Source organism: Lycorma delicatula, chromosome 12 (assembly GCF_047948215.1).
Source record: "Lycorma delicatula isolate Av1 chromosome 12, ASM4794821v1, whole genome shotgun sequence".
NCBI classification, from domain to species: Eukaryota; Metazoa; Arthropoda; class Insecta; order Hemiptera; family Fulgoridae; genus Lycorma; species Lycorma delicatula.
In genome coordinates, this window is record NC_134466.1 from 9,834,839 (window position 1) to 9,862,598 (window position 27,760).

The 27,760-nt window shown below is 35.4% G+C and overlaps 1 protein-coding gene across 1 annotated transcript in view; it reads right to left on the bottom strand.

The window, feature by feature from the left end:
• LOC142333351 (uncharacterized) overlaps window positions 1-27,760 on the bottom strand; it is a 283,990-nt gene that overhangs the window by 60,737 nt on the left and 195,493 nt on the right. The window contains exon 6 of the mRNA XM_075380374.1: window positions 14,926-15,037. Coding sequence (XP_075236489.1) covers window positions 14,926-15,037 — 112 coding nt within the window. The remainder of the gene's footprint in view (window positions 1-14,925; window positions 15,038-27,760) is intronic.

Sequence of the window (27,760 nt, forward strand, 5' to 3'; positions counted from 1 at the left end):
CAGAATTCAGATGCAACGCTTTAGGGCTGTATGAATACCTATAGCATATCAGACGTCCTGGAGATTTTAAACATGGCAGTATATTCGGCTCACTGAGAAGGCTTTGTTGCCTTCTGATTGAGTTACATCTCGCTTTCCTAACTGAGTAAAGTAAAAAAATTCATTTTGTTCCAGAAAAAAAAGACTGGGAAAAATTAATTCTAATTCTACTGTAATACGGATAAAATGGGATAATCATTTGTTTACAATTGAAAACAGGTACACGTAATGTAGACGGCATCGTAGATCCACTCGACTGGAATTATCTTTACCTCCGAGGCGAGCAATCGTAATAAACCGTATCCAGGTTGTATACCTCACCCACCGGATTGGTCTAGTGGTGAACGCGTCTTCCCAAATCCGCTGATTTGGCAGTCGACAGTTCCAGCGTTCAAATATTAGTAAAGTCAGTTATTTTTACACGGATTTGATTACTAGATCGTGGATACCGGTGTTCTTTGGTGGTTGGGTTTCAATTAACCGCACATCTCAGGAATAGTCGAACTGAGAATGTACAAGACTACACTTCATTTACACTCAATATCATCCTCATTCATCCTCTTAAGTATTATCTGAAAGGTAATTACGGGAGGCTAAACAGGAAAAAGAAAGAAAGGTTGTACACCTCGGGATCTACATTGACAGAATTATTTATTATAATTAATTTAATAGTATTTATAATTTGATTTTCAAAACAAAAGGGCTTTTTTTAAAGTCTGACATCAAGCTTTCCAACGATTTTCGCCCCGACTTGATCAACACAACTAACGTTATCGCAAAACTTACATTACTCTTTAACTCTATCCTCTAATAATGAAAGACTAATTAAACTTGGCTCGTGATAACGACCGGGAACAAGGGAAAAAGATAGAAAATCATTATCCCGATAATCATCAGTACAACCGGCTTGTTACAATTAGTTTATGTAAAAGGAAATAGATTTTGCGAAGGGGAAAGAAGATGATAGAAGAGAATTATTACGTTATAACTGATGGTGTCGAGAGCGGGAAAGGGAAAAGCGTCGTCATAGCAACGCTCACGTTGTTCGACCCCGCTACCATCGCGCTCCGGTTCGGTCGCTATAGCAGCAAGAAGCGACTGGCTGGCGCCAATACCCTCGCCGAGTACCGCAATCGAAAAACAAAATTACGATTACAAAATAAATAACCGTAAAAATCCGAAATCGACTGATAAAAGTTCACTTAAGGGACGTAAGTAACAAGTGTGTGTGTGTGTGTGTGTGTGTGTGTGTGTGTGTGTGTGTGTGTGTGTGTGTGTGTGTGTTTGTTTTTGTGTGTGTGTGTGTGTGTTTGTGTGTGTGTGTGTGTGTGTGTGTGTGTGTAAAACACATTTAGATAATTAATGAATTTTCAATTATTTGAAACAAATTATTTTTTTATTTTATTTGTTAAATACTGTTTAAAAAATATGAAGTTGAATCACACAACAGATCTGATAACAATCGCTATTTACGTTACCATTATCCGATACAAGAACATTCGATAAACCTTTTCAATACCTTTGGATATCTGAGGTACCGATATATTCCTCAGAATAACAAATAATTATTAATATCGTCTAATGGTCAAAATCCGTTATATGCCGACAACGGATTTTGACCGGGTTCAAACTGTAGTTAATTCTTAGATGGCGCCAATGAAATGTTATATTGAAATAGAAAATAAATAAATAAAATTATAAATATATTGTAACCAAACTTAACCTACGCTCGCTAACCTTGACTAGCGAGCGTAGGTAGGTGTTAAGCTTAGATTATATTTATAATTATATTTATTTATTTTCTTATTTCAAAGTAGCGTATCAGTGGTACCATCTACGAACTAACTCCTTTTTACTGTTTTAGCCTCCGGTAACTACCGTTCAGATAATACTTCAGAGGATATATGAGTGTAGTCTTGTACAGTCTCAGTTGCACCATTCCTGAAATGTGTGGTTAATTGAAACCAAACCGCCAAAAAACACCGGTATCCACGATCTAGTATTCAAATCCGTGTAAAAATAACTTACTTTACTACGACTTGAACGTGGAACTCTCGACTTGCAAATCAGCTGATTTGGGAAGACGCGATCTACAAACTAATCTCAACCTTCGCGTTTTGGGCATATAACGGATTTTGACCCGTTTAATTATAATTACGTCTTCATTTTTCATTTCTTTCTTTTTTTTTATAAAAATGCAGGTATTTTCGAAAATTATGTATTTATATTTTCCAACTAGCAGATCCGGCAATGCTTCGCTATTGCTAGATTAAATGAACACAATTGAGAGTTTAAAAAAACATTACGGAACTTCACAAAGTTTAACCTTTCCCTTACCTTTTCCACCCATTTTCATTTTACCATATTCCCTTTCCACAATTTTCCCCTTTTATCTCCCTTTCCCCCTGCCTTTTTTCTCTTTTCCTTTTCCCCCTCGTTTTCCCCTTTTTTATTTTTTCAATTTTCCCCTTCTTCCCGTTTTCGATTTTTCTCAATTTCCCTTTTGCGATTTGTCCCTTTCTCCCTTTTCTCGTCGAGCGTAAATCGGTCCGGTAGTTTTTTAATCTATAGCGGACACACAAATCAGAATTGTAAAATATTTAGTATAGCGTGTGTTGCTTTTACGTCCAAGATACCGCTGTTTTAAAAAAAAAAACAAAAAAAACAAGTTTTTATCTGTCACATGTGTGACATCTTAGGTGTATAAAAACACGTGCGGATTCGAACGCAAAGTTGTCAAAATTTCAAAGCGATCGGTGAAGAACTTTCGGTGATTTAAGATTTTGAACAAACGAACATTTACATTATTTATTTAATGCCGGCAACAACGTACAACGCTATAAAAAATTAATTACGACATATTATCACTTAAAAAATAAAAACACATCAATCAACCAGCGGTACAACTATAATGATCATAAAATATAAGAATTATTACAATCAAGAAACTACTAGATCGATTATTAGCATTACAAACAAATATCGATAAACAATATCGATAAACAAATAATTTCGAAAGGGTATTTTTAATACCTAAGTCGATTGCATTAATTAATAACAAAAATAAATATACACGAATTAAAATGCATTTATAAGGATATTATTTAGTTTAACAATAAAAATTCTACATTTCGAACCTCTAATATACATTTTTTAATTTGCTTACAGTTAATTTTCCGTTAATTCCTAATTAGACGTATTTAAACACTTTTGATATCAGATATTCTGCCGGTACATCAACTAGCCTAAAATCTACTCTCCTAGTATCTCTTACGAAATACATTTCATTTCGTTTACGTCGGTTACAAAGCGCCACAAATCTTACACAGTAAAGAACTAACTTTATGAATAAAGAAAAAGATGCTACATCCTTTTTTTTACGGTCATTATCTCTAGGAGTTGCTCATTTAATCGGAAACCGCATAAACGCCTGTAAATGTCCACAGGTTCCCGTGATTCTCACTCCTAACAGTCGAAAAAATTAAATCATTTTTTACAACTAAAAATATTCCTGAATAATTTACTCGTATGTAAGATCTCTTTGATTATACGACACGCGAATAGGACTTTATTTTTGTAGGAATCCATATTGTTTATTACAAAAAATCTTATCTTCTTCGAATAGCGGGCTATTTTTCACAACGGGTTCAGAAGTTTTAAAAATCACAGAGAGCAGTGAAATAAACGGTTCTACGTTCTAGTTTCGTACAGAGGAGACCGAGAATGTTGACGAGCGGGGGAAAGATAAACGAACGACTTAAGTTCATACAGCTAAGTTACTTACTGCTATTAGCATCTGTAAGATACTAATAGAGATCCAAACAGTTAACACATTAAAAACTCGTACAGTGAAGCCGCTGCCGCCACTTCGTTGCTTGTTCGATGATGTTTGTGTATTTTGTCTGGCGTGTTGTAATTTTCAAGACATTCAACGTATGATCTCTTGGACTAACAAGCAAGATACTTTGGTTATTCTTTGCTATAATCATAGATAATACTCTTCTTACAATCACAACTTCTTTATATTTTATTCTTGTTACTCCTACCACACAAATGAAATATTCATTACATTTCCGATCGGGGAAGTTGACAGCCTCGCCATCTTGCCCGAAGTGCCTTTTTACTATTTTCTTTTTGGTGTATTTTTTATTATATATATTTTTTGTATATGCATTTTTTATTTATTTTATATGATCTTGAGGTACGTGATCCATAAACTACTCCGTAACATCTTGTAAGGCTTTAAACCTACAGAAATAACTTAAATATTAAATAGCATTAAAATAACTTACAAATGTAATTTATTATAATAATTTTCTTAAAATATAATTTAAATTTAATAGCGCCTTTTGCATTCATTTATCAATTTCTGATACACGTTTCAGGTCGTTTCACCCGCAGGAACTTAAAGTTTTCAAAATCCTATTAGCAGAGAGAGAAAGAAATTTTATTGTCATTTGTCGCATTAACGCTACCTAGATATTACCCGCCTCCTTTTATGGGTTTTGCAAGAAAACGGATGCGACCTGAATTTGTGGAAAGACCCCAACCAGGAGCCGTTGTGCGCTGCAGTGGTAATGAGTGGAGTGATGGAGAAATATTTGTGTTTGTTTTTGAAACATTTCATCTTCACGTAAAACATAACAGGGAATCCTCTGCACTGTTGCTTGTTGACAATCACAGAACACACGTAACACTGGAGGCTACAAACTTTTGCAGGGAAAATCATACCACGGCTGGATTTCCACCTCGCAAAACCCGTCGTCTTAAATCTGTGGATATTTAATTTTATCACCTTTAAAGATCTATTACAGCCAAGCTTGCGAGAACTTTACGGTCACTCATCCAGGGCAAGCTATTAATGACAAAAAGATCGATGAGCTATTATTTCAAATCGGCTGCGGTCGGTAACGCAGTTAACGGGTTCAAAGAATATGGAATCGAGCCTTACGATCTCCGCTTGTGTTTAACGAGAACAATTTTGCTGCAACGAAAACCCTCGTTCCCGTTAAAGTCTATCATGGCTAGGAACTGGTTGGGAGGGGGATGTGCGGCGACCGGAAGCGTCACAAGGCGAATATCACCCCTACCGGGTTGGGATTCAACGAAAACCCGGGCTTGTGCCCGAACTGTACGATCGATGACACTGTGGACCGTGTCCTTTATGTATGTGTCCGGTACGAGGCTGAACGTACCAGAGTTGTTAGGGAGGTCGAGAGAGTGAATTCCTTTCTTGATCTGCGAGTCAACTGGAAGACTCGCACAGAATGTACTATAGCGGCTGGCAACGCCCGTTTCCTCGCCCTGAGCTGAACGGCAGAAAGAGTAGCACCCCGGGTGGCCAGGGACCGTCTGGACAATTGATTGCAGCGAAAACCGTTGCGATCAACTATTAAGTTTTTCCAAGCAGGCCTCAAAATTGGAACGGAAGTGGAAGACTAACGGTTATGCTCAGCTACCGGACGGTCCAGATCTGAGGTCCTCTGAGATTACGTTTTTGGTTTGTGGGCTCTAATCACACAATCAATTTATTATTGCTATCGTAGCAATCGGCGGTTTAATGAATGACAAGCTCTGTAGTACCATATTTAGGTGGCACAACGTTTAGATGTTAGCAAGGTTAGGCGCGAGGTCTTAGTGCTTCCGCGAGTTTGGTAGAGTAGAGTAGTTCCTGAGGGCTACGTGGTAGTTAACTGGTGTCCTATGCCCTCGGAGAAGGCTAAGACAGGGCGGAATTTAGTGATGGGAATGTCTTCCGAGGCATTCGCATCAGTGGCATCTCACCGAAGCCGGCTGATGACTGTGGAATGTGATCGGTTCGAGAGCTGGAAGATGTCCTCCGATTAAGCCAAGGATAGCTAGGAACGGAGGAGGTGGTGTGGCAACCGGCAACGTCACAAGGGTTTCTTCTCCATCTGGAGAGGGGGGGCGGAGCTGAGATGCAGCGAAAACCACAGATCGTGTTCTCGTTACGGACGATGACGAAAGTGGAAACGCTACTGCTCAGGCTGCAGCACCTAAAGGTCAACGCCCAGAAACTTGTAATGAATTTCCTGATGAACACGAGACACAGCAAAATGAAGAACCAGGACGCGTTCAAGAAATACTGCCCCCGTTAATCCAAAACCGCGTCGAAGTATTTTTGATTTTAAACGGTCGCCTAAAGAAAAACCTAGCTTGAAAAAATGGAAAAGTCGTAGGCAATGATCAAATTTCTTAAAATTTTTACCTGTGAAAGAACTGTTGGTTCAGAAAGAGGCTTAAAAGATGGAACAAGAACGTTCAAAACAACGAAGAAAGAGGCTCGGGTTGCTAAAAAAAAGTTATTACTAAGAAAATAAAGCTCGATTCCTGTAATAAAAAAAAATTAAAATTCCAAAACTTTCGACACCCATGATGTCAGATGAAACTTACAAAGAGATTATAGTGTAACGTACTGCGTGTGATGAATGAGATCTACGTTGAGCCTCCACCACAAGACTGGATAATGTTATAACTGTCATACATGGTGCACGAGGACTCCTCAAACTTTAAAGCTCATAAAAAACATTGATTATGAGTTACACTAAACTGAAATTTTCAATACAATAGCCCTTTGATTACAAAATACTAAAAAAACGTAATATTTAATTATATTAATCAACTGTCTGAAAAGGGTGAAATGTAAGAAAAATGTACTTAACAGAATTGCCCTGATGCTGGGACAAGATGAAACTTTTGCATTACTTTTTTAAGAACGATATAATAATATCGTTAACGAGTAAATAAAAAACGGGTTATTCTGATAATACTTAAAAGACGGTGAAAATTCAGACTACCTCGGGCTATTATAAATGGATAAACTTTTTTTTTACAACTAAACTGAAAAATTACTTTAGCCATGATGAAAATTGCTTGCGGGTACAAAAAATGCGTACATAAAAAATTGTAAACAATTTTTCAAGTTACACTTCTTTTGGCGCGTTAGGAGAAACTGATCAGTGTATTTTCAGCAAGTTACGGAAGATTTGCGCAGGCCCAAGTGGATCAATTTGCACGTACATGCGTGTAGTGTCTTAATTCAGTCAGTCGTTCAATGCAATTAAGTTATTAGCACGTGTTGTAAACATAATAGATATTGAGTCGTAATAAATATATATTTATATACACAGATTTCTGAAGATGGATATTTTAAACTGTGAATATTGTTGTTCATATTCATAAAACATTATTTATATTGCAATGTACACTTAATAATAATGTAAATAATGTTTTATGAATATGAACAACAATATTCACAGTTTAAAATATCCGTCTTCCGAAATCCGTGTATATAAAGATATATTTTTTACGACTCAATAATTGTGTATGAAGATTTGAGGTTATATTTATTAAGTATTATTTTTTATGAGCAAAATTAAATTTTTTAACGAAACAGAAAGTAGCATACATCAAATAAATTCTTGATTTTGCATAAATAATTATAATTTTACCAAAAACAACATTTTTGATAAAATATACTATTATAAAAAAAAACTATTTGTGTCATATTTTTCACATCATAACCCGCGTGCCTACTCAGTCGTCATCGAAGTATTAATGGAACTAAACTAATCGAAATATATTCGATGAACTTTTTTTTATATAACAACAATACTTCAATACTTTTTAAACTGTTCAAAACAAATATTATTTAATTTAAGTGTTATTTATCCAAACTTTTATTCATGGTATTTCATGTCAGCTATCGATCGTTTTATTGTGTTAAAATTTGTTTGACATAACCGATCGTATAAATACAAAGTAGGTGAATGAGTACGACAGATGACCCCGAAAGAAATGAAACGCAATTACTTTTGAATATAGAAAAATTTTATCAAATGTTTTGCTATAATTTACAATTCAGAAAATCATCTGAGAAAACAAAATGTACTTTTTATTACATTCTTACACGGTACTAATTATAAGAAATATCAAGACTTATTAAAAACAACCCGTTAAAAATAATAATTATAAAATATTCTTTAAAAAAACAACTACTCTACGAGTGGATACATCATCTTACGCGAAATGTGCAATATCCAGTATCCTTCTTCCCCGAATGGATATCATCAATAAAACTACAGCAAGAAAATTACAACAAAAAAAATCTTACGGCATTTCCTAATAACAACCAACAATTTATAAAATTGATCTAGATATATATATTTTTTTACTCTTTACAACTTCCGGGACCAACACGTTAAGTATTGCTTCAGAGGATATAAGATTAAGATGAATGATTTGTAGCGCGTGAAAATACCATGCCTGACCGGGATTCGAACCCGGGACCTCCGGATGAAAGACCAAGACGCTACCACGCCATGGAGGCAGGCACATTAATGTGCAATTTCGCAACTAAATGTGCACACTATACTGCGGAGAAAATATGTACATATATTTTTTATGAAAAAGTCATCTCTCCTACAAAAATGTTTTACTAAAACAAAATATCTAATTTTGCGAAATAAAAAAAAAACCGTTAAATATAAAGAATAAGTGTAAATATAAAGCTAGTAAATGCAGACTTAGAACGGATTAACAGATATTTTAATCAATTAAAAATCGAAATCTGAAAATAAAAGCAAACAGAAACTCTTATGGCGCAGAGGGTAAATAACGATAACAAGGAACCGAGACGAGAAGGAATAAAAATGATGAGACTCAAGAAAACCGGGACGTTGACAAAAACGGCGCGATGAAGCAAGCTATCTCTTCCTTTACAGACAGAAACGCTCGATGGAGTACTGTGCATACAACGGTAATGTATGCATTAAATTCAACATAAAGACATATTTTACAAAGAACTACTTTTTATTTGGTATTTACAAACCGTTGCTAGAATTTAAAAAGCCATTACAAAAAAAAAATATTAATAATAGATGTTCTAACAAATTTAACTGAAATATTTATAATTCAAAAACATTTTATTAATAAACGAAATATAAATTCTACATCTATTTGTCACCGAACCGTATTCCCGTTACATTTTTTTAAATACAAGTTCAGTTATAGAAGTAGAAAATCGTTATTCAGTCCTCTATCGTAGTTGAACGTTAGATTTCACGAGAAAAAAAAAAAATAGCCGTATCAGATTCTTCAATATAAAAAAATTACCGATACGCGTAACAAAATGACGGGGAGGTTAAAACAATTTTATTGGCAGGCAAGGTCATATACTCTTATACCGCGGTTGTCTGTAATACAAGTCTCGTGATAATCACCTTCAGGCACGGTGTAACTGGGCAACACAGTACAATCTGTGCGACATGAAAAAGTAACTTTGTAGAAGAGAAGAAATAAAAAAAAAAATAGAAGAAGATAAATTGTCTGAAAAACATACAGTAGGAGAAAGAAATTGATAAATTTCAATGGCGACTGTACGATTTGAATTCGATAAGACCTCTGAAAATTTAAACAAGAATAAAGCGAATATAAGGTCGAAAATTCTTCGACACACTAATTAAAATTTATGAAAATAAAGAAATAATCCTGGAATTTTAATTGACACTGTTCCTTTTTGAATTGTGCTCTCAAAAAAAAAAAAAGCTGGGAGAACTCGGAGGGAGCTTTGATTCGGGTGAAAGGCCGGTTATACGGTACTGACGGCGGGAAAACTTCGAATTGTAACCGCAATTAAATGACAGTCCAAACCCACTGACGCCTGTTGCGCGCACATCTAATGATTCTGCCAACCGATTCCGCTATCCCCGAGTCACATTTAGGTCGAGGTAGATATCAATAAGACGAAAGAGCCTCTGGTAGTCCTTTCGGCCGAAGGTTCAGCGTAAGGCCGACATCCTTATCTCGTAAAGAATTACCGGTGTGATCCAAAAAGGGGCCGTGATGCGAGCCAAGACGATGACATAAAAGTAACATAGGAATTAAAAGAAAAATTTAAGAGCCGAGTGACCGATTCTACAAGAAATAAGACAAAATCTACAAGGATTTGGTGTACAGTTACTTGGCAGTCGTGGCGAGCACAAACCGGTGCATCTGTTTGAGTTATCAGATATCCTTGAGTGAGCCTAGCGTGCACTATTCGAAATACGCAAATAACAACCTCTTCTCGACGATTACTTCTGCATGAGGTACTCCAGGGTGACACGGTGTTCTTAACCGGACGAAGTTTACTGCTGACGGTAGCGTTCCATTCAATTTCCCACTCATCACAAACCAAACCACCCTCTTGAAAAAACAAAAAAAATCGTTCCAAACAACGCGATCGGCAAAAGGAAGCTGGAAACAAGTCTCTTTTGCTGCACTATCAGCCCGCTCATTGCCTGAAATTCCAATATGGCTGTGGATCCAAAACACAGTTGTATTACGTTGGGTCATTTGAGAAATAGCACACTCAATCACTCAGACAATAGGGTGCCTGGAGTAAATATCACTAATCGTCTGCATGGAATTCTTGGATTCTTGAAATGTCGGGATAATTATATTTGAGGCCTTATTAACAGCACACAGCTCAGCAACTAAAATACTGACGATGCCGGCAAGACCAAACATGTATGTTCTGTTGCCGATCGGCTCTCCAACGAGTATTAGATAGAACTCTCAGCTTGTGTAACATTGTTAGACATTTAACCTTGAGCTCCTTCAAATGCGTTACCCACGTCAGTCGTTGATCAAACAACAATCTTAGAAATCTAACACTCGTGCATACTTTAACTGGTTCACCGTATAAAATTAATTGAGGGTCAACATGTTTCCTCAACCGGGAAAATCAAATGCCCTTCGTTTTTTTCGGGGAAACCGTGAATCCAGTCGATTTAAACCACCATTCTAAGCGGGTTTTAACTCTCACCACTAGTTAACGTTTTACGTACGATACGTAAATAGTAAACTCATATACAAATGAAGAAAACACCACGGGGTTTCGCAAGCAGATTGTTATACTATTTATGGCTACGGCAAACAAATTAACCCTTACCTATTGCGCTGCCGTTTACTTGTGTGAAACTTTCGGATACCGTGGTTCCAACTCGAACTCAAAAGTACTGACTACTGGGGAAACCTCTGATAAATACATGATTTCCTTGTATACCCCATTCATGAAGTGTAATTAGGATTCCCCTTCTCTTCGACGCCGTATCGTACGCCATTTGCAAATCGAAAAATACAAAAACCAGTCGTTGGAGAAACAAAAAGGCGTTTTGAATAACAACTTCCAAGGTAACTACGTGATGAATAGACGACCTACCTTGCCGGAAACCGCATTGTTCTGGAGCAATCAGGGCGTTTCTCTCAAGGTACCACACTAGAGGACGGTTTACCATTCTTTCCATCACCTTGCTCAGGAGTACTGGTCAAGGAGATAGGACGATAACTTGTGAGGGTAATTTATCTTACCAAGTTTCAGTACGGGAATCATCAGCGCTTCTGATCAAGAATCTGGAAATACCTGGTCAGAGAATATCTATATATATAAAAATGTTAAGTTAGTTTGTGTACGGCTTCAAAAACTCAAAATGTTTTGCACCGATTGAGCTCAAATTTTAGCACTATATATTACCCACATCAAAGATTGTTTTCATCTATTTTTAATAAATCTATCTATCGATCTACTTTTAATTTGTACATTTTTAATTTGGAAATGTAAACAAAGGGAAACCAATCAGATCAATGCAAGATGGCCGCTGTCAAACAACGACCAAATATCATTGAATTATATTTAACAGCTAAAACATCTGTATTTTATTTTTTTTTAAATACGATAAAAAAATGTTTAGCACAATATATAACCCGCATCAAAGATTGTTTTCATCTATTTTTAGTAATTCTATCTATCTATTATTAATTTGTGCAGTTTTTTAATAAATAAGAGGCTAATAAATCAGATGGAAATGTAAACAAAGGAAAACCAATCAGATCAATGCAAGATGGCCGCTATCAAACACAACGACCAATCACAAAGAGCCCGTATGGCCGTTGCCAATATAAACAAAATCACAACTCATTAAGTAACAAATTTCTTTGAATTATATTTAACAGCTAAAACATATGTATTTTATTAAAAAAAAAAACACCAAAGCAAAAAGAAAAGCCACCAAGAAGGATGACTTACAATAAATAAATTAAAACACCCAACTGTCTTATAGCCCAGATACACTTTAGACTATGCAAACAAAAAAAGTCGAAATAACCAAATACACAGAAAATAATATCCCTACATAATGACCAAAAAATCCTTTGTTAGGTTAAACATTCACTTTTGTCTGAATTTACAGAAGACATTTACAACGAAGCATTGATAAATATTGAAGACAAGTGCTTAGCTAATGCATATAAAGTTCTTAGTCAATTGGGAATGCCAGTACCCACCCTAGCTGCGATTGCTTTATTTGATGTGGATTTACGCCGTGAACAGAGTTACAACATTGGTGATCTTCAGTCATATGTCCGATCAAACATTCCCAAATTAACGCGTGAACAGAAAGGCATTTATGATCGCATAATGCAAATGATAAATGACGGAGTTGGGGGACACCTTCTTCTTGGATGCGCCAGGAGGAACTGGGAAAACATTCCTCATTAGATTGATTCTACCAACGGTTCGATCATAAAATGACATAGCCTTAGCTCTTGCTTCGTCTGGAATAGCTGCGACATTGTTACCAGGTGGAAGGACTGTGCATTCAGCTCTGAAGTTGCCATTAAACATGCAAATCATCGAGACTCCCACGTGCAATATTTCCAAAGCATCCTGTATGGGAAAAGTATTACAAAAATGCAAACTCATTGTCTGGGATGAATGCACGATGGCACATAAAAAATCGCTTAAAGCTCTTGATAGATCGTTACGAGATTTGCGTGGAAACGTTAAACCGTTCGGGAATGTTTGATATTGCTCGCAGGAGATTTTAGGCAAACATTGCCTGTAATTTCTCGATCGACACCAGCAGACGAAATAAATGCTTGCCTGAAATATTAACACTGGCGACACGTACGTACATTGCAGTTGACTACGAATATGCGTGTCCAGTTGAAGAATGATCCATCAGCTGAGGTATTCTCACGACAGTTACTGGACATTGGAAACGGATAGCTGCCAGTCGATGAGACGTCTAGACGAATATCATTTCCTGATAATTTTTGTAATTTAGTAACATCGAAAGAAGAACTGATTTAAAAAGTATTTCCTGATATTCAAATTAATCATAGAAATCACGATCGGCTCAGTGAACGAGCTATCCTTACCGCAAAGAATAAAGATGTCTATAGACTTAACAATGTTATTCAATCCAGCATTCAAAGTGAGGAAATTACACATAAGTCGATAGACACCGTTGTGAAAGCAGATGAAGTAGTTAATTATCAAACGGAATTTTTAAACTCACTTGATCTGCCAGGGATGCCACCACACACATTAAAATTGAAAATTGGTGTGCCAATTATCCTGTAGCGGATTATTAATCAGCCAAAACTCTGCAACGGCACGCGACTTGCAGTCAAGAAATTGATGAATAACGTAGTGGAAGCAACGATTTTAACGGGGCCTTTCAAAGGTGAAGATGTCCTCATTCCTCGAATACCCATGATCCCGACCTATACACCATTTCAATTTAAAAGATTGTAATTCCCAATTCGATTGGCATTTGCAATCACAATCAATAGAGCTCAAGGTCAATCTTTAGAATTGTATGGTTTAGATTTAGATGCGGATTGCTTCTCACATGGACAACTGTATGTGCATGTTCCCGAGTCGGCAAACCAGATAGCCTTTATATCTACGCAGACAAAGGAAAAACAAAAAATATTGTATATCCACAAGTATTGCAAAATTAAACTTCTATGAAACGTATGCTTTGTTTTGTTTCTCATTTCTCATCCATGCAACCACAATGTGCCACAGCGAAGCGTGGCGGGTAGAGCTAGTTCTATTATAGATATACATCAAAGATGTCGTAGTGTAGTATCTGCAGAAATATGAAAACCAGGAATAAGCGCAAAGTTTTACGGCAGTGAAACACCAACGCAACAAAAAACATACTTATTATTATTACTGTTCTCTGAATTATTAATTAATTTTTTTACAGAATGTATTATATATAACTTTTGACGGTTTTGCGGCATATTTTTTTTCAATTATTAAAAAAATTGTTTTTCCGCCAATTTCGGGAACAAAAAAATTTGATATTAATATATTTTTGGCGTTTTAATAAACCGTACATTAGTACGTTTAAATAAAATTGATAAATTACACCGTTATTGCGTAATTACAAAATTTGAATTTTGGCGACCATTTTGAGATAAAACCGACGGTCGAACGCGGCCATTCGTGTATTTTGAAATCCTCTAAAGTTGTTTAATCCGAATCCGAAGCCGAAATAAAAATCCGAGACAAAAGGAATTCGTTCACAGACACATTCTGAATTCAGTAATGAACTGTTCGTTCTTTGATAATAATAAGACAGCTTTGAAAACTCGGCGTTTCAGATGAATGCTGATGTCCTAACATCGACAGTACAGGAGTGAAATCTGTGGCAGAATCTTATTTACGGACCGCGTATTAAGATATCCGGATTTAATTAATTCGGTAATAGAGGGTAAAACCGTAGAGAAAACAAAGATTAGAATATATAAAACAGATAATCGAAGATTTAACAGGTATTGGAGATCAAAAGATCAGTGTAAAACAGAAAGAAATGGAGAAACGCGTAGAAAAGCAGTTAATTTATTACTAATGACATTCATATGGTCGGCAAAGAAAATCCGAAAAAGATACAAAAATATTCAATCTACTGGATAGAAAATACCCGGGTTATTCTTCCAAATACGTCACCCGAAGATGATGTTTCATTCGTCCTCACTACCAGTTTTTTTTAGCCGATAATAAAATAAATAATTATAATAAGCCTTTACCTGATGTGCTCCAAGTGGAATCCCGCCACATCTGTTCGTTTAAATTCAGAATCCCCTTCGGCTCATCTTTGGGTTCCTCGACGCCCCATAGTTTTTTTGCTGAGGGGGCGATCTGTAAAAATAAAAGAAAACATAAAGATATTAATTAATAGAGACTGTAACAAAATGAGATAAATAGAATTATAAAATATAATAGAATTATTTAAAGAAATCGACCGAGACAATCACTACAGAGTAATACAGTACCTACACGAATTCACAGGAACGATAAACATTGAAAATTAATTCGATTCCGACTCGGTAAGGACAAATTCTTACGTTGACTAACATCATTATAATAATCAGATCGGTAATGACAGTTGGTCGGTTTAACTGCTGCGTCTTGCTGCAACAGTATCCATGGTAACGGCCGCTGTTACAGACACGACCAAGTTAGTTTATTCATCACCTGAATAAAACCAAGCGATTTATTTCTTATTATTTTTGAGGTTATCAAATACTTTCTGTTAAAATATAACGGTTAAAAAATTACCGTAATACTTTAAATTAAAGTGATATGTTTAAAAAAAAAAACAAAAACAAAATATAACACGTCGCAAGCAGCACAATTTTGTTTTAATTAAAGACGTCAATACCGTATTAATTTCATTAATAAAACCAAAAATTTAAAGCTTGAAAATACACCCAACCTGCTTGCAGAATTCGATTATATAAGATCCCACTATGGAAACAAACCGAATCTGATATTCGTATGAGGACACTTTACGAAGAACTACCGCGCAGAAAAAGGCAGAAACAAAATAAATTTGAAAAATGCTAATACGTAACGATTAATATTTTTACTCTTATAAACACAAATATCGCTCGTTCGACCGATATAGAAATTTTTAATTCAGCGTTCGCCAAATATTTTAATATTTACTTATTAAAAAACAAACAATAAGGCGATTTTCGAAACTATGAGAAAACATTTCATAACGACAACGAAAGCGATGTCAAATAAAATTTTTTTTTGTTAGAATCTAAACTATCCCGTAGCCTAAAACGAAGTCTAATTTATTTTGTCATGTCTAATATCTTACCATCGACCGCATGAAAAAACGTACAAAAAAAATAAATATTCGATTTCGTGCTATTATTCGAACTAATTTAATCGGTATTACTTTTTCTATATTAACAAAAATTTAAAAAAAAACCGAACGACTGAAATTCTTAATGAATCATATGGTAATATTAGGAGACTAAAGCCAGTGCTATACAAAACAGAAAATAAAATTAAGCGCAAAAAAAATGCTCAAAATCTTCGGGTTTCATTTTCTTTTGAACGAGGAATCTATCCGCGTTTACAACAAAATCGATCCTCTTGTTACTCGATATAAAAGTAATTTTCGTTAACAACGAAAAAAGTAACCGGTAAGTAAGTAAAAAAATTGTGTAATTTTAATAGTTACAAAATTACAATTTTTAAAATTAATAAGAATAAATGTTCTTTAGATTCCATATTTTTACTTAAATCATAAAAAGACTGGAAACGATCCGGATTTTGAATAAAATGAAAACTTGCTTTCTTCGATATTATAGACAGTTTATTTATATACGTATGACAATTACGTATTATACATATCGAAAAAAGTGTACGAGATATCGATATACATCAGAAACGACCGGTTTTACTCGGGCCTTTATTTTTTTTTTCTATTTTACTTTTTTTTAATAAGCCGTTAAAAAGAAAAATTTAAATACTTATTTTCATAACTGCATCCAAAAACAGAAGTAGATATAAATAAATAACTGCAGCCTCGCATTATTTTCCAGAAAAAAGAATCGTCGTGGAAGAAATACCGGTTACAGTCCGGTAAACGAATGAAATTCCTTATTTTGAACCGTTCTGAAAACAACGTACACAAAATTAAATCCCGTTTAATTCGTTAGGTTAACATTAACCTAATATCCTCTTGTTATACAGGGCGTTTTATAACGTTCTTCGAAGTTTCGAAAATTCATTAACAAAAAACTAATTCACTCATAAGAATAAAACAAGTACTGTACCAAAGAGTACTTCAAATAGTTTTTTCCACATTTACTAGGCAGTTAGTAAACCATTTGCTCGCTAGGCGCGACAGTAGAGAAAATGGCTGCCACGGGAAGCGAGAAGTCGTTTTTGTGTCAGAATTTCACTCGTCAAAGTCATTAATTTCTGTGCAACGTGCGTTTCGGTTAAAATTTCATAAGGAGCTACCAATTCGTGTACGGTACAAACAATTCAGTGAAACCGGTTGCTTGTGCAAGCGAAAATCAACCGGTCGTCCATCAACCTCAGAAGTCAATGTCGAATGTGTGCGTGGAAGTTTCATTCGCAGCCCGTCAAAATCGACTGCGGCTGCAGGCAGAGAATTAGGAATTCCGAAAACAACAGTGTTGAGAGTGCTCCGTAAACGTTTATTATGCAAACCGTACCGTCTTCAATTAATCCGGCGTCTTTCTGATGGAGATAAAACGCATAGGCTCGATTTTTGTTTACAGTTACAGGAAAAGATGTTGTTAGATGAAGGTTTTCAAAACAAGATAATTTTCAGCGATGAAGCTACTTTCCATATTAGCGAAAAAGTAAACCGTCATAACGTGCGAGTTTGGGGAACTGAAAACCCACACGCTTATGCGGAACACATTCGGGATTCTCCGAAAGTAAGCGGTTTTTTGTGCGATCTCTCGTGAGGCAGTGTATGGGTCGTTCTTTTTTATGGAAACGACAGTAACCGGCATGATATACCTAGATATGTTTCAATTACGGCTTACGCCTCAGCTACTCAACGACTTCATTTTCCAGGAAGATGGTTGTCCTGTTCGTTTTCATAACGAGGTTCGACAGTACCTTAATACAACATTACCTCGGCGCCGGATAGGACATGCGTCTGAAGAAGTCAAACACATTATGCTGTGGCCACCAAGATCACCAGACCTCACGCCATGTGATTTCTTTTTCTGGGATTACGTGATAGATAACGTGTTTATCCCACCGATGCCGCACGATATCGCTGAGATAAAGGATCGCATAATCGATGCGATCAACTCTATCGAAAATGACATGTTAGAACGAGTTTGGCAAGAGCTACACTTTCATGTTGATGCGTGCCGTGTCACCAGAGGAGCACATATTAAACATTTATAGATTTTAACAAAAACTGATTGAGTCCCTGCATCACCTCGTACAACTTTCATTTAGTCAAGTGAAATACTTTTTTTGCACTGAATTTTTGTAACTCCTAAGAACATTATGAGACGCCCTTTATATCGAATTTCAAGACCGTAACTTAAACTACACCGCTTATCGTAATCTTAAACATGAAACCCGTTATAGAAAATTAAAAAAAAAATCTTCAGTATCGAATTACTAATTCTTTTAAATATGCTCTTTTATTACCGGGTGCTAAAGGAAGGGGCTACCGATGTGATGTCGAATTCATTCAAATACTACAAAAATATAAATAAACAACACTGTCCTAAAATAAGAACTACATTAGCGTAATAATAAATCCGAAGAAAAGAATAACTGCGATGTCGCGAAATTTCACAAGGAAGCATACATATATGTAAACTGATACCGCATACGAGGTCTGTTCAAAAAATAACCTAACATTTTTAATTACGCGACAATGGAAATATATTTAGTGACGAACGGTTGGCAGCACTTTGTTCCGCATAACCTTTTTTATAAGCACATGTTCTAAATTTTTTATATTCCGTTTAATTTTCGTATTATTATTATTTGAGTGCAATGTGTTTTAAGTGTTAGTAGCGATTTTTGTAAAGTGCGATTTTCGGGAGCCACGATACAACGTAAACGTTTGCGTGAAACCTTGGGAAAATTTTCACACAAAATGTTTAAACTTATGAAAAAAAAATTACGGAGATGCTGCTTTGAGTCGTACGCAATGTTACGAATAATTTCCACGATTTAAAAGTGGTCGTCAGTCGATCGACGATTACCCTCGACAAGGAAAGCCTTCGATTTAAACAGATTTGACTTTCTGAACCGAGAGTTGAATTCAGAAAATAAACGATCTGGTGTGTGCAAATCGTCGATCGACTGTCACAACTTGCACAAGAGTTATGCATCTCGATCGCATCATGTCGTGACTGAAAAATTGAACATGCATACAGTTGCAGCAAACTTTGTACATCGAGACAACAGAAAGTGCATCGAGTGAACGTTCGTCGGCAAATTTTTGAACAAGCCGATGACGATGAAACAACATTCATGCAAAGGATCGTAATGGGAGAAGAAACCCGACATTACGGCCATGACATCAAGACAAATCATCACCATAGATCGGAAAAGGATATCCACGCCCCAAGACAGTACGTCAGTCTTGATCAGATGACAAAGTGAGGCACTCTGTTTTTTTCGATTTTATGGAATTGTGCGTTTTCAATTCTCACCTCCAAGGTGAAACAGTGAGCAGTGCGTACAATCGAGGCGTTTTACAACGGTTACGTGAAAAAAATCAGCAAAACGAGACCGGAGTTTTGCCGAGACAACTCGTGGTTCCTTCACCACGAAAATGCGCTCGCACACTCAGCTTTGACAGTCGTCAGTTTTGAGCCAAAGATCAGGTAGGTAGATGACTGTTCTCCCTGTGCTCGCCAAACCAGAGGCTCTTTGCGATTTTTTCATAATTCCGAAATTAAAATCGGCGATGACAGGACTCCGTTTTGAGACTATTGACAACATTTACGCAAATTTCGTCGAGGACTTTAAAGGCCATTTCAATTGACGTTATCCAGGGCTCCCTCGTGAAGTGGAAACACCAATGGGAAAAGTGTGTGAATAGGAAAGGGGAGTACTTTGAAAAGGACAAGGACCAATAATCTGTAAAAAAAAATTAATAATAAACATTAAAAAAATTTCAGTTATTTTCTGAACAGACTTCGTATGTATTAAAACGTATTACTGACTGAAAGAATGTTCGCCGACAAGAAAACAGCACGAAATCAATAATAACCGACATAAAAAATTAAAATATTTCTCTCGTAAATTCCAAACGATTCAATTAAAATAATAAAACTTACCGCCGCATCGCGTACTGCGAAAATATTCTAAAATGTATAACAGACGGAAAGGAATTTCAACGGGCGCACTGAGAAGAAAGGAGGGATAAAAGAAGAAAGATATTCTGGAAGAATAAGATACTAAAGAACCCTTTTCATCGCGACGATTCCAGTTAAATAAAAGATGAGAAGCAAATCTTTTCTTTACAATGACACCTTAAAAAACCACACCAGACAATCATTGTTTAAATCGACACGATTTTTTTTCTAACGTACTTCTGAAACTCCCCCACCCACCTATAAGCATACACTTTTAACTACACGAAGTTTAAAAAAAACTCCAACAAACTTAGTTTTGTTTTAATTCAATTAAATGCGTACTTTAATCAAAACTAAGAGGAAAAACGTTCTCCTCTTTAAAAATTCTGCAAACTTAATTAACTGAACGCGCGAGTATAACCTGTTATCCAATCCATGCAGAAAATAATTACAAGTGCTCAGCTTTAATAATACGAATAAACTAAAGTCTATTTTTTATTTCTAACTTGCATGTACAAATAATTCTTTAAAACCCATCATTCAATCGTATAAATTTCTGGATTAATATTTTCCACGACAGGGTCCAATTTCTACTTTTTCTTTGACATTTATAGATGCTAGGAAAAATAATATTTGTGCGTGCGTGCGAGCACGAGAGAGTATATCCTGATGAAACTTAAAACGTTACATAAAAATAAGCCTCATTTTAAATTACACCACAAGCCAAATTACAATAATCTGATACGAAGAACAAAGAACTAAATGCTTACGAACCAGAATAAAAATAAAATTTAAAAAAAAGTTTATTTAAGGCCCCCGCGTACACATACATATCCTTCCCTCTGATGTATTATAATAACGATATAAATAATGAAAAACCCAAGTTAAAATAATATATATATATTAGTAAAACGTAAAAAACCTACCACACGATTTTCTCTTAGTAATTATTATAATCTCTAATTAAAGACTTTCACATTAAGTTTTGTAAGAAAGAAATAACTGAAAAATGAACAGAATTCATAGCGTTACAGTTAAAAAATAATGAAGAATTTAGTCGAGCAAAAATGTACAATAAATTACATATTTGAATTTTCAATAACGACGATGAATTATAACTATTTGCAGCGGGTAATTTAATGTTCGGAATAAAGAGATTTATTTTCTTTCAAAATTAAACAAATGGATTATTTTAAATCCGACTCAAAAGGACTTAAACACTATCAGGAATAAGTTACCTGGAAATTTTTATTTAAAAAACTTACCATTTAAAACCAAAAATAATAAAACTGGATTTAATCCAGTATAAAGTACGCACAAACAAAAAATTAAAATACACCCCGTAAAAATAAACTACATTTATTAACACACACTATATTCGTTGAAAGCGACATCGGAAGCGGACGAATTGTAAACAAAACTTAACGAAAAAAGCATTCGACGAGTTTAACTGACGACAAAAAAGATGTTTTCTGCAGGACGATCCCGAGGCGACTACTAACTTCAGTAAAAAGCGACACAAACTTCCCCTCTGTGTACGAACACGGGCGAGAGCACGCAACAGACGACGAATAGAACAATTACCTATTAAAATGAAGGAACCTAAGATAGAAAAATTATATCGGGAAGGGGTATACAATGAAAACGAATGTAGGGTGAAGTATAACTAAAAAGGGTGGGGGATGCGTAAGGGTGTGGAAGGCAGGAAAAAGGGGAGAAGTGAGATAGGTAGCTGAATTCCGGTTCCACCCTTCAATAATGAAAACAGTGCGATCATCGAATAAGTCGGGGGAAGGACTGCTGGCAACAACAAAAACGCGCACACGTTAATGTTACCGAAAAAAATTCTTTTTTTTATTTACGATTATACCCCGACGTATTCGGTGTTACAGGTGAATTTATTCACTTATTCTTCAAAAATTTTCCGAAGGAAATTTTAAGACCGAAATCCAGAGAAAACTTAAACGATAATAAGCTTAACTTGACGATCAAGCGCGATGTAAGTTCATCGGAATGAAATATATCTCCGATAATCGGTTAAAAGCTTTAAACAGAGCGATGGATATTTTACTCCAAAAAATTATCGCTTCCCGACAAATTGAATCTCGCCGATCTTAGTTAAAACTGTAGCGACCAATTTTTATGTATCGGACGACTGGAAGAGCGAACCGTGATAATTTAAGAAAAATTGTTTCAATAAGTAGTTTTGTACTCTTGATGCACGATCATTTACATAAATCAATTTTAAATAAATAAATAACCTTCCGCCACAAGAGATCGGATCTCTTGTTGATAACACGTCAAAAAGTTGCGAGAAGCTAGACTTCAACGTTCAATCGGCATTAATTATTATTTTTAATCCGAATTTTTTTTTTTTAATTTTATCAATACGAAACTGGAACTCAAATTTGAATTAAGGAAAATAATTTAATTATCTCGAAAAGCTGAGTGAATGGACTTTACGCTATTTAACTTATTTGTTAAAATTTATATGACATCCTGCAATCCATTCTAAGAAATGTTGGCAATATTTAAATGAAGGTTAAATATTCTCGACTCTGCTAATTTTGAAAAAAGTCACAATCGATCCCACTGCACTTGTGTAACCCCAACAAATTTAACGCGTACATATTTACAACTGATTTTTCAAACCTTATACATTGAGCTAGGTCGGTACAGGAGTGACGGGACGATTGTTATGTACACATCGTGAAAAGCATGTTGTAGTTGTAGGAAGATATTAATGGCCCCCCCCACTCGTCGCCCCCCAAATTAGAAACGATGAAATCCAACCGTGATAAAACTGAGATTGATAATTATCAGTAGGGAAATCACCATATTCCTTTCTTTTTTAATTGCGTTTATGTATAAATCCTTAAATATTTATTTCGCTTTTAAATCCAACGGGTTTTTATTTTTGTTTCTTCTATTTTTTTATTTTTTTAAGACAGTTGAAATCCATAAAAAGATAATTCATCGAATTGTCTTTAGACACGATAAACGTTTGCACTGTACAAACATCCATTCCTCGGAATGCACCAGTAAAATCAGAAATTTCCTCCTCTAAACTCAGTATTATATATCTAATTTTAAACTAATTTATAATACCCGTTAAAATATATATATGTAAAGAAGATTATTAATTATAAATAATAAATAAGAATTAACGTGAAATAAAAGAGGGAAATTTTTATACGGAGCAGGGAAATTTTTTATTGTCGATAAGGATTCGCAGTAGAGTAAAAGACGTTGCCCTTAGCAGAAGCGTCAAGGACATTATATTTACCGCTTTTACATAAAACGTAAAGAAGCAAGAGGCATCTATAATGCAGCTGAATACACAGAGTAGTCGTGTACGATCGCCAGCCACATAAATGTATACAAAAACATCGACCAAGCAAACGGGCAGCTTTTCAATGTTAAAAGAGTCTTCTCGTTTCATTCCAACAACTTCTACTGCATCAAACGAACTGAGATGCATGTATAAACAATTCCTCGACAGTTCGCTATAATTTTATACAGAAACTGTACGGGTATATATATTACTCAGAATAAGGCGGCAATATTGGATGGGCACCAATAACGCCCTTACATATATAATATATAACATCCCAAGCACTATTGCACGTTCGACTTATCTTCCGGTGTAAGTTGTACAGGACGAACGTCGCAGTCGACTTGTGTAGTAACCTCGTTTCAAATCGTTGTAGACCTAATTGATATACGTGAACAATCCTAATTTATTTCTCGTTAAAGTAATTTGGTTGTACAAACAAATTTTATTGTATACTCATCCGAATACAAATTGAGCATTGATTTATTTAAAAATAAGGCTAAATTTATAGCAATAAGGTGAAACTTATCTTAGAATAATAATTTTTGTATCGCGTAGATGATTGTACTTTATAGAAAAAATATGACGATCTTAGCAGAGAAAAAAAATATTTTCATAATTTTAGTATAATGATATTTAGAATCAACAAATTTCTGTATGTTTGGAAGAACTTTTACCGCATGTAACACATTTTAAACATTTCCCGTAAATAATAAATTTCTATTATCGTGGTTTACTTGTAATGAGAAATTAATAAGAATCCTTTTTTCCCCCTTTATTTTACCTACGGGACCACCGTTAAGTATTGCTTCAGAGGATGAGATGAATGACAATTTTTGAAGCGTGTGAAAATGCCAACCCTGACCGGGATTCGAACCCGGTACATCCGGATGAAAGGACGAGAAGCTACCAAACGCCCCACGGAGGCCGGCTAATAAGAATACTTTTTTTCCTGTTTAGCCTCCGGGAATCATCGTCAGGTATTACTTCAGAGTATGAATGAGGATGACATGTATGAATGTAAATGAAGTGTAGTCTTGAACAGTCTCAGGTCAACCGTTTCTAAGATAAGCGGTTAATTAAAACCCAACCAACAAAGAACACCGGTATCCACGATCAAGTATTCAAATCCGTATAAACGTTACTTTACTAGCATTTGAATGTTGGAACTCTTGACATCGAAATCAGCTGATTTGCGAAAACGCTTCACCACTCGACCAAACCGGTGGGTCCCATAAAATATCTGTAATAACTAATCAAAACTATAGTAGTTTTTAAAAAATGTAAATATAGAAACATAAGATCATCTACTATATATATATATATATATATATATATATATATATATATATATATATATATATCTTCTATCCGTGTGTATGTGAATGAACTCATCCTAAACGGCTGGACCGATTTTGATTAAATTTTGTGTGATTCATTTGATTCGAGAATGGTTTAGATTCACAATTTGATCCGATAGAAAATGGTTTTTTAATTTATTTATTTATGTGTTGTTGTTATATATATATCCGGAGAAAATATCATCTCCCTACGAATAATCTCACTGGAAATTCAAAAGCTGATTTGCGATGACGAGTTCACCACTAGACCAACCCGGTAGGTCAAAGCAGTTATCTTTCTTTTTCCTATTTAGCCTCCGGTAATTACCTTTCAGATAATACTTCAGAGGATGAATGGGGATATCATCCTCATTCATATGTATAAGTGTAAACGAAGTGTAGTCTTGTACAGTCTCAGTTCGACCATTCTTAAGATGTGTGGTTAATTGAAACCCAACCACCAAAGAACACCGGTATCCACGATCTAATATTCAAATCCGTATAATAGTAACTGCCTTTACTAGGACTTGAACGCTGGAACTCTCGACTTCGAAATCAGCTGATTTGGGTAGACGCGTTCACCACTAGACCAACCCGGTGGGTTCAAGGCAGTTACGTCACGATTTACACCCAGAAGCAGTTTTTAATTCGATATGAATGTGGAAGATTTTACAATTTTCCGAATTCGTAGTTAACAGTTAATTGGTCGAACAATATACATCACTTAATAGGGAAAAAGCTTACAAATATTGTACACCGTTTTCAGAAAGTGGCTATTCAAACAAATAACACACGCTGCTCTATGAAAAATTATTAAAAAAATCAATTTGCAGACCGTAGATTGAAAAAAAGAAACAGTAAGCATCTCGACTGTACGTTTGGAGAACACCCTTACTATCGTATTTGAAAACTGTGAATCCAGTTTACTCGCATTCAATCGAAAATTTGTAATCTTTTAAATTTTTGAGCCGATTCATATGGTCGATGAAATCCGGTTTCACTAGTACACTCCAAGAATGTAAAATAAATAAATACTCGAAGTAAATCTGATTTGAATAATTTGAGTTTCAATTTAGGCCACATCATCAACCGTAATAACGAAATTTTTTCGTGCTATTTAAAAACTACGACGCAAAGTCACCAAACGTACACGATCGAGTAGAATAAGACGCGCAGTTATCCGATCCGACTGACGCACCGGAGCCATATCAGACGATATAAGAGAATCCATGCGTTAACAACTCGGCCTCAAACGCAGATAAGTTTTAACAACTATTCGTGGTTATCAATTACGTCATCTTGGATTTACAGACTAAGTTGTTGACGAGGACAACTATAATATAAACGTAATCGAAACGCACTCTTCTCCCCTTACCAGTAGTGTAGCGGGTAATAATATCATGCATTTGGATTTCTAAGAATTTGTATATTGTTTAAAAGAAAAATCAGGGTCAACAACATATTAAAAAGGCCAATAATAATATAAAGACGTTGGATAAAAAAATAAAATTACAAAAAACTGTAAACATAAAATAATAGGAGATCTGAATTTAAATTTCATCGACAATAAGAAATAAATGATAATTAAGTTGACTGACACAAATTATAATATTTTCGAGTTCACTACAAAAAAAATTCCGTGACAAATAAGATTAAAACCGGTTTTCATCTTATTTGTCACAAAGACAATAAAAAAGAATTATAAAAAGAATTAATTCTTTTTCTATTTAATTTTTTCATAATTAATTAGAAAGAGAAAGTCTAATTCGTAGAGAAGAATAGATATAAGCGGTGTAAAACATCATTTTACAACAGCAGGTCCAAAAGTGTGTACGCTTACTCGACACCTGACCGCGCCTTTATAGGCTTTCCATGTTCAACGATAAACGGTAAATGTAAATTAGTACCGCCCACGAAGTCTTCATCCCAAAACCGAAAACATCCGTCTACGGCCGAGTCCGATCATCCGTACCTCTCTATGGGACTGAGCCTGACACGACGGGGTAGTTAAGTTAACAAGCAAAACTTAAACTGCACAAGCTATCTGACCGCTACTACCACATAGCTGTGAACCCAAAGTACTCCTCGGTTATCGATGGAAATCGGACATGCAATCGTCGGAAAGGGCCGGGCACAGTGCAGGTTTATCCTATACAGACGCGAGCCTACCTCGGGTAGGAAAGTCTTTCGCTTTCGGAGAGTCAAGTCGATGAACGAGACACGACCGTCGAACGGCAGGTTATACTTTCTGGCCGCTTTATGTCCAAACGGCTTGAAAATGGAAACTATAGATACCCGGCATTACAAGAAATTCAGTATCGCATTCGAATCGACGATCAATCAGATAGTTTGACGCGTGCGATACTTATTTAGACCGCAACACTGGTATGAGTTCTAACTCTTGTTCTCTACTTCCGCAATCAAAAAAGATAAAGGAAAACTGGACGAGAAAGTAAATCGTAAGATCACGATTTACTATCGGTTACTACACATATTTTTTTCTACCAGTTTCGAACTGGCAAGCGATTTTATTTTGAAATAAAAAAAAGCAGAAAACAAAGTTGTTATACTTTTCTGGCGCTGGTTATTTATTCTTATACAGTGGGAAAAAAGTTTAAAAAATTCAAAAAATCGATTTTCAAACTTTGATGTGCTCCCCCAAAGTTTTTTTGTTTAGAGCCGTTTTCACTACTAATACTACTACTACTACTACGCTTGGGGGGAAAAAAAATTCGGTTGAAAAATATGCAATTAATAAAAAGATAGCTTTTCGGTTTCTGAAAAGGGGAGAATTTCGGGACAAAATTTCTTTAAAAATATTACGATAAGCAAGTGCGCAACAACTGAACTATAATTAAAAGTGGGGTTAACATTTGCAAAAATTTCAGAAAATTAACTCCCCTGACCACTGGATACTGACCCTAAAATGTTACTAACAAATAGCCCCGAATACACGAGAGCCTCGCTCGCTCACTCTCTCTCTATATTACAAAATTACAAAAACTGGTTTACCGCTCAAACGTTAAGCTTCAAACAAACCTACGTACGAATCCCCTTTTTTTAATTTTTGGGA